General features: G+C 37.1%; 2 protein-coding genes across 3 annotated transcripts; one reads left to right on the forward strand and one right to left on the reverse strand.

Annotated features, from left to right (window-relative positions):
• Positions 1-113: 113 nt before the first annotated feature.
• LOC125229778 lies at positions 114-7,147 on the forward strand. 2 transcript variants are annotated; one of them, XM_048134719.1, is made up of 10 exons: positions 114-533; positions 607-771; positions 1,216-1,302; positions 1,874-2,089; positions 2,421-2,573; positions 2,992-3,220; positions 3,504-3,817; positions 4,039-4,180; positions 5,526-5,744; positions 6,170-7,147. In XM_048134719.1, the coding sequence occupies exons 1-10, from the start codon at positions 294-296 to the stop codon at positions 6,223-6,225; spliced, it is 1,821 nt and encodes a 606-aa protein (XP_047990676.1). In that variant the 5' UTR covers positions 114-293; the 3' UTR covers positions 6,226-7,147. The 2 variants fall into 2 exon arrangements, with proteins under 2 accessions (XP_047990676.1, XP_047990675.1); XM_048134718.1 differs by having other exon boundaries at positions 5,526-7,147.
• A 152-nt stretch (positions 7,148-7,299) lies between these two features.
• On the reverse strand, positions 7,300-8,498 carry LOC125229779. The gene has a single exon (XM_048134720.1). The coding sequence runs from the start codon at positions 8,409-8,411 to the stop codon at positions 7,500-7,502; it is 912 nt and encodes a 303-aa protein (XP_047990677.1). The 5' UTR covers positions 8,412-8,498; the 3' UTR covers positions 7,300-7,499.
• Between the last annotated feature and the right edge of the window lie 139 nt (positions 8,499-8,637).

Consider the following 8,637-nt stretch of genomic DNA (forward strand, 5'->3'; position numbering starts at 1 on the left):
GCCAATTTTGACAGTTCTTTGACGTTTATCGGCTTGGGCTCCTGTACTGTTCAAGACACTGGTAAAAACGATAGACCTACATAGAATTTTATCAATCATGGTGGCAACATCTAGCAGTGTTGACATCTCAAAAAAGACTAATTAACATGAGCGCAAAAATTCAAAAGGAATACAAAATGTAAAAACATAATTTGACTAACGATTGGACACCGGCCAACTACCAAAAGCAAATGAGAGTTTAATTCGGTAAATTCGTGGGTACATTGGAAGTTACCACACTTCCACGTAGTAAAATGGCGACACCAAACACCAATAGATCTTCCACCGATACCCACGACAGTAACTTTTATAGTATTATAAGTGAAGGAATCGACAATGAAGAAGAAACGGAATTAGTTGCAGCACATTCCAGCTACAATTCTTGCGACATCATATCTAACAGGATTGACCAGGCCAACTGCATGTCTGGAGATAAAGATGACGACTGTGTGCAGTGCAAAACTTCCAATGTACCTGTGTGTCATATAAAATTGGTAAGTCAAATAAGTAGTTGATAGGGCTTTGTCACTTCAACTAATTTCCTAAGTATCTGTATTAATGTTGCAGAAGCAACTAGAGAATCTCAAAAATAGCACTAAAAGGCTTCTATGCTTATTAGAAGATGTGCAGGCAAAGACTCATTCTACGGCGCTGGTTCCCGATGACCCGCCGAAAGTGGCCGACGTTTTACGACCTATGGCCATTTGGAATCCTGAAGAGGTGGATATGATGGTAATCATTCAAATTAATTACTCATGGATGTTTCAAATTATAGGTTTTATTTTTTCTGTGGCAAACATGGCCAGCATACGGCCCACCTAATGGCAGTAGGCAGCAGTATCTGTAGCATATAGACGCCTACAGTTCCCGAGTTATTACATGCGCGTACTGACCCTAACACCCTAACACTGAGCAACCTCGTTGAGCTCTGGCACCCTTACTCACCATCAGGAACATAAAACTACGAGTAGGGTGATAGGGTCTAGCTACTGTTATTAGGCTACGGTTTTCCGCAAGGTGAATGAAAGGAACTTCACTTGCTTTAAATAAGTAAAAAAAAACATAAAAGTAAAGGTTATGCCTTAACGAGGCCTAAATAAATAAAGTTAGTTACTTAGTTATTCTTTTACCTACATAGTACATTTACTACATACTACATTTCTTTCATATTTTCAGGAACGATCAGTAACTGATATCATCGGTGCCGCAGCCATGAAAAGATTGGAAAAACAGACTAAAGAATTGGACGCCATTGTCATTAGAGTAAGGCCTATTTTTAACACTTTCGCAAACAAGAACCCGTCTGGTGGGCACTCGTGAACTGTGCTCAGATGCCGGAGAACCCGCTGGTCGGGTTCTCGCCATACAAGCGGGCGGTTATAAATTACGACCGGTTTCTGACGTAGTGCGCCATTTTTTGTCTGGCAGTGAAATGAAAAGAGGAAATGAGCAATTTTAAAAAGTTTCTACATTTCGATTACGTCTTCTATACTGATAAAAATTAGTAGGCTGCTATATTATATAGTATCTACATAATGCTGAGCAAGATCTACCAGATTAGGTACCACTCAGGGCCGGATCTAGGGTAGAACGAGTGGAGCGGCCGCTCTAGGCGCCAAACCGTAGGAGAGGCGCCAAAATAGCAAATGATAAAAAAATACAGCCTCCTATGCGAGTATGGTAAGAAAAAAGGTAATGAAAGGCGCCATAACTCCATTTTGTTCTACCCTGATTGAGTGCTGCTGCTGAGATTATAGTTGAAACTTGAAATTGTCGCTCAGCCGAAATTGTCTCGGCCCACTTTACATAATTATACTTTTTTTGTTAACTCTAGGACAGAGATGACGATTGTTCAGTTTACAAAAGACTAACTAGGAAGTGTCACTGTCTGAACCAACAAGAATACAACGACTTCATTATACATTTTAACGAGGAGACTAAGTTCGCCACCAACACAATTGGAGAAATCATAAAAAACATTATAATCATCAAAAGGTTTTTATACATGGGCAACAAATATACGAGAAACGCTTTGATGTTTTTGAACCAGGTATTTGACTAATTTATTACCTTGATTTTGTTATTATTGGACTAATTTCTCGTATGTTATCGTTGTGATACACAACATGTAAGCATAGGAGGCGTACCTTCTGATAGTGATAGCTTGAAGGAAGTTCTTGAAACTTTGTAGTAGTTATTTGGAGGTTTTATCATTAAAATTAATGCCTAAACTAAATCCCTAGAAATAATTTTGGTGTTGTGACAATTGCCTCTACCTATTCAAGCTTAGAACATTTAATTTAAAGTACCTAGCTCCCGATACATAAATAACCACATAAAATTCGTGCACTCTTTCATTCATAGCTATTAATAATTTTTAGGGCCTAGAAGAAGGCACATATACGGAAAAGTCGGAGATCATACAAGCGTGCGCCTTCGCTGATATCTGTTGTATATTCGACACATACACGATTGTGATCATGTGCATTTCTTGGCCGTGTAAGAACCCCAGCTTGATAGAAGCTGATACGCAGGTCAGTGACATATGATATGTAACATCACAAGGACGGATCCAGGGGCGGGTTATGGGGGTAATGACCCCTCTTCCCCCTGGACCTGGGCTGATCCTGGAATTTGACCATGTGACCGCCCCTTCCCTGAGTTTAAAGCTAAATCCGCAATTTATACTAAAACATAACTTTAACTACAACATAACCATTATCAACCCAAGGTTAACTGGAAGAAATCCCTTAATGGAATAAGTTCGCCTTTGTACAAATGATGTGTGTGTTCTTTTTTTCTTTACTGTGTGTGTTCTTATCTTTGTACAATAAAGTGTATTACTACTACTACCACCATTAACTATCAATATCATACTTTTAAAATAGGTCCTACAACTCACTCTACAAGATAAATAATATAAAATAAACATTTCCTTCTTAATATTCTCAGGAGATGACTGCGAAATTCCTATACAATCTCTCGAGACTCGAAGAAGGCCGACGATATTTAAATTTCAATGCAAAAATAACATGCGACATAAAGAAGCTCCTCAAAAAAAAACAAGATAAAATAAGTTGTGACACGATAGAAATGCTCACTTCAGTTTTAAATACATGTCAGCCGCAGGTTCCGCAAACTGGAACGAGTCTAACATACCATTGTCGGCCCATGCAAGAAGGTAAACAGCCACAACCATCTGTAGCTCAACCAGCGGAATTATTTAAGTTTGCAAACATTACCCAAACATCAATAACATACCGAGACGTGTCTACACATAAAAGGTCAAAAATAATACCAGAATATACAGACTGAATAAGTTTTAAAAACTCGGACTCTATGTAGGTAGGTATTGCCTAAACCAGGTGCCCATAGACTTATTGGTCTCTTCGATAAGTTTATGGGTACCTGGCAGAATGTATTACAAGATTTTTGAATCAATTTCTAAATTTCCTTTGTTTTAGGTATCGGAAACAAGACATTAAATGCATTGATAGCCTATCGACAGTATATGACTTTAAATGAGTTGTTTATGCACCTGGATATTCTTCAAAATATATCTGGAAACCAAGAAACGAAAAAGCAACTCACGCCTCATTTACCATCAATATTGAGCTTGTTCAGGAACATGCTTCTAGAGTTTGATAACAGTGACATAAATATTATAGTTACAAATATTATGGCCAATTTAGTGGGCGAAAATGTTGCGAAGATTAATGTAAAAGAAAGTTCGAATGACATGATACGCGACACGATCACATCATGTATAGCAACTGAGGTATATTATGCTTAATTTATTTACATTTACCATAAATTGAGATAAGTGAGGACCCTGGAGGCTTAACATCAAACAATTCAAATAGTCCCCTATTTACCTCCATCCTCTGACAGCAGTGTATTTTCTTCTATCTTTGAATTAGGATTTACCAGTCTTAGATTCTTTATATTGAGGCGAGACTGCACAACAATTTTTAATACATCGTTAAGTATTATTTTCAGCCAATTCAAAAGAAAAACGTAACAATTCAAGTACCAGTGAATAAAAGAAAACATCACAAAAAACACTATCCCGCAAATTTTGTACCCGCCGTTGCATACCTTCAGAAAAAGGACTACGCTAATAAACTACAACAAAATAACCGTTAGTAACCTATTCTGTATGAATCTTATAATGAGAGATCCAGTAACGTAGAAGTAAAATGTAGCAACAGTTCAGTCTTTCAACTCTTTCAGGAATCAGGAAACCAGGAATGGATATTAGTTTATTGTCTGTACAATCACCAACTGATATATAAGACGGATTACGTGGACGATTTGTATGCACAGCCTAGGTTCCAGGGGGTGGGGTGGGGGCCACAAAACTCACGACCTCAGCCTTAGGCCCCCCTTGCTTTGCTTGCCTTGAGTTGCTTGGAGTTACACTCCTTTTTGCTGTGTACTTAACACAGCAAAAGGGAGTGTACAAGTTTCTAATGGGGTGGCAACGCGCATGTGACACTGTTTGAGTTGCAGGCGTCCATAGGTTACGGTGACCGCTTTACATCAGGCGGACCGTATACTTGTTTGCCACCGGCGTAGTATAAACAAAAAAAAAACATATTCTGTGTTCAAATAATTATGACCACCTCGGGCGCTCCGATATTTCTGATGGCGACTGTACTCATCCATACTTAATATTATAAATGCGAAAGTAACTCTGTCTGTCTGTCTGTCTGTTACGCTTTCCCGCTTAAACCACGCAACCGATTTTGATGAAATTTGGAATAGACAATCTTTAGACCCTGAGACAGAACATAGGCTACTTTTTATTTCGAAAAAAAGGGATGAAGGGGTTGAAAAAGAGGTTGAAAGTTTGTATGGGATTTCTTAATTTTAAAAGATAAAACCATGAAACTTTATATTTTAGCACTTGATAAGAAATCATTGAACATCTTGATAACGGATAGGGATAGGGATTGGGATAGGGATAGCGATAGCGATACGGATACGGATACGGATAATATGGGTATCGTTAGAGGGATACGGATAATCGGTTGGCGGTCTCTTACAATCAATGTGCTCTAAGACGATCGTTGTTTGCTTGCTTGAAGATTACGTTTGCGATAAGTATAAGCAAAATGTAAAAAAATTTAAGGAATAATAGAAAAAAGTACTTTTTACCCACCGATCATAGTGTCGAAATACGGGCTATGTGGGATGTTTATAAAGGTTTCCCCAGCGTATATAGAATTACCTACGCTGTGGTCGATGTGTAATATTTCTACAATCATTGCAAGCAAAAGTATTATGTGCAATCGAAATAATCGCAGATAAATATACCTACAGAGAAACCTAAGGATCCAAATGAAAATCTTAATGAATACTTTTATTACGCGGGCGAAGCCGCGGGTAAAAGCTAGTACCAAATAAACTCAAAGTAGGCTAAAGAAAAGTGTATAGGTATGGAACTTACATTTTTTAATTGTCTACATTTACCTTTTTTCCAGCAATACAAAAACCACAACAAGCAAGAAAACTAAACATGTCAAAGAGCGTTGATAGACCAAAAACCGCTCCAATTTTAAGCGCCGATAGAGTTCTGAATTCGATGAATTCGGCGCCATTAAAACCAAACACAAGTTTTTTCCAAAGGGAAAATACTACAACCTCTGTATACACTGCTTTTATCAACAAGTCAAGGAAATTCATGGGCATATCGTGTGGAGGTAAACTCCTTTTTAAATACCTATTACCTATAAAGAGTGGAAATTTAAAAATGGCAAAGTCGCAGTGTCGTCGCGTATTACTCACGTCCATTCCATTGATAAGAACAGGGCCACACTACTATGACGCCACTTTTTAATTTCCCGGCCGGCTGCCCGGCTGTGATCGTACAGCGTAAATTATTCTAGTTGTTTAAAAAAGTAGGATCATCAAGCAACCCACGATTATTCACTCATATCATACCAGTTACGTATTTATGGTTTTGCCGCCTCAAAAAAGTCTGTCGCGCTATAGAGTATGTTCATACAACATACTCTATAGCATATCACTTTTACATGAAACTGTCTACGTAAATAAGAGTGTGACCGAGTGTGTCCGTGGTCTTTCAAATGTCCTTATAAATTGAAAAACATTTTCTTTTTTTCAGATAAAACAAATGTTATAGTCGTACCAGTGGAACAAGAAAACATTGCAGTAAAATAAAGTGTCTATAATTTCGTAAATTTACAAAAACGTATATACATTTTCTACCTCCCTTAACCATAGGAAATCAGATACATAAATTACATAATATCATATCATCTTATTATCACTGCAAAATAAATAGTCTAAAAAATAAAATAAATTGTATACAAACATGTGTAAATGCTGTGATATTGTTTTGAATCCTTATAAAATTACACAATGCACCAAGACAAAACATTAAATTAGGGCTGGCAACCATGGAATACTAAACTAAGTTTTTTTTCTGTGCTGGCAACACATTAGGGTGATTACAGGGGACAAACCATAATGGAACTTGTTAGTCTCTTTTACAGCACTACAATACAATACAATACAATACAATATAACCCTCACTTCTTATCTTTGTTTTTGTTTCTGTACATGTATTGTAATATGCATGAGGTGTGCAACAAAGAATGTTGTCATTAAAGTTCATTGTGGCTTGCTCCAAAAACACTACACAAGGCCAAACAGCCCCTAGAATGGAATGAGGTGGAAAATAAGGAATGTTATTTAAATATGGAAACATAAAGCTATAGCTATAGACATATAAGATACAGATAGAAGTTGGTCCAATATTTTATGAATGTTAATATTTTGTTCGGGTATTTATTAAGTAGGCCTTTTAAATGTAGGCAAAGCACTTTTACATTTTAGTTGAGGTCCAGCCTCCTTATTCCATCTTTTCTTGTATTTTTCTAATCATATACAATAGAAATTACATGTGTACAGCCAGAAAACCACATAGGGACACATTATGACTTGTATGAAGGCAATGGATGTGGCTGCATTTTGGTGATTGTCCTACCATTACTATTTCTGAATATTGCAAGATAAAAGAGAAATAGTAAGGAAAAAGAGAGCCCACTATTTCAGGTATCTGGATAAGAAGACAGAATAGAATGGTGCTCAAAACATCAACATCAGTATACCGACATGTAAGTTTTCATCTTATTTCTACCACATGCAGATTGGTCAAAACATAATAGCTATACACAAATGTATGTAATATGGGGAGTATTTGCTTATAATATTGCATATTGGTTTGCTAAGAGCTTTCTATTAGTTGCAAAAAGAACAAGAGTGTAGCATGAGATAGTACAAAGGCATCTCAATGGTTAGATTCCTTTGAAAGCTATGCTACAATTTTACGCTTTGGCATAACAAAATTGAGATCTACTCAAACTAAATTCATAACAACTTTTCATTGCAAACTCAAGATCAAAATCATGAAATAAAAAATCTAAAGACAATCAGTCAATATATCTGCTGTCATAATCATTGTTGTACCGAGATGGTGTCTTGTCATGGTATCTAAGTGATCTCTTGTTTTGTGGAGGTGGGTTACTCGGCTTAAAGAACATAGCTAACAGAATATAGAATCCCCCAACAATTTTACTCAAAAAATCTAAAAAGCCCAAAAACATTGGAGTTGAATTTTTAACCAAAATTGACAATTCTCTCAACAAAGCTAAAATGAAATTTCCAAGGAAATTGATAAATGCAGTGCTCCCTGTAAAAACTGCAATAACGAGTGCAAATATGAAAGTGAAGAATTCTTTTACATTGGTTATAGATAATGCACTTTTTAAATTAGCTTTTATCTCTTGAACAGTGTCACTAAGAGCCTCAATAGGCTTTTCTACTTTGCTCTCAATCTTTTCCTTACTTTTGCTTGTCCCTGTAGGCCCTCCAGTTAATACAGGCTCCAATTCCAGAAATGCATCTGATATGTGCCGCAGACACTTGACAGTCACTATGATTTCTTCTTCCCTGAATTTGAGGCTCTTTACTTGAAACCAAAATGGCCCGAAGGGTTGGTTATCTATTTCAGTCCAAACGCATACGCCTGATGTGTAACCAAGCGGTTCAGTGTCTGTGATGCCTATCCATTGAATGTTTGGGCAAACAACGCGAAGACTGTTCTGCACTTCAAGCAAATCTCTCTTCAAGTCGACCTCAGCCGGACTAACAACAACAACATCTCTGTAGCCGATGCGTGGGTTAATTAGCCGCCTTTCTAAGTAGCGACCCAAGAAAATTCGAGACTTCAAGAGATCCTTTGCAAGATTTTTCTGCTTCACAACGTTTACGTCGTCTTGATCGTGGCTCTCTTGTGAAGATGCTGTTGAATCGAACAGCGTGCTCCTTCTAATAACACTCATCTTTCTTTTACACAAAACAAACTAATAATTTCGTTATCTTGTATTGTATTGAAATAATATGGAAATTAATGACGAAAGTGCACTGCTGCGATTGCGATGACATTGACATTGACAACAGTCTGACGTTGACGTTTAAAAAGTAAATAAACCGTAGTGTGCTATTTGGGACATATTTAAAAACGATACCAATTTTAAAAAATTGTACTTTGCAACACCAAATCCCAGG

Source organism: Leguminivora glycinivorella, chromosome 9 (genome assembly GCF_023078275.1).
Source record: "Leguminivora glycinivorella isolate SPB_JAAS2020 chromosome 9, LegGlyc_1.1, whole genome shotgun sequence".
NCBI classification, from domain to species: Eukaryota; Metazoa; Arthropoda; class Insecta; order Lepidoptera; family Tortricidae; genus Leguminivora; species Leguminivora glycinivorella.

Coding starts and splice junctions, on each gene's coding strand:
- LOC125229778 (XM_048134718.1), top strand. CDS start 294: ATGGCGACACCAAACACCAATAGATCTTCCACCGATACCCACGACAGT. Junction 1,303..1,873: donor TGGACGCCATTGTCATTAGA/GTAAGGCCTATT, acceptor TGTTAACTCTAG/GACAGAGATGACGATTGTTC. Junction 3,221..3,503: donor TTGTCGGCCCATGCAAGAAG/GTAAACAGCCAC, acceptor CCTTTGTTTTAG/GTATCGGAAACAAGACATTA.
- LOC125229779 (XM_048134720.1), bottom strand. CDS start 8,411: ATGAGTGTTATTAGAAGGAGCACGCTGTTCGATTCAACAGCATCTTCA.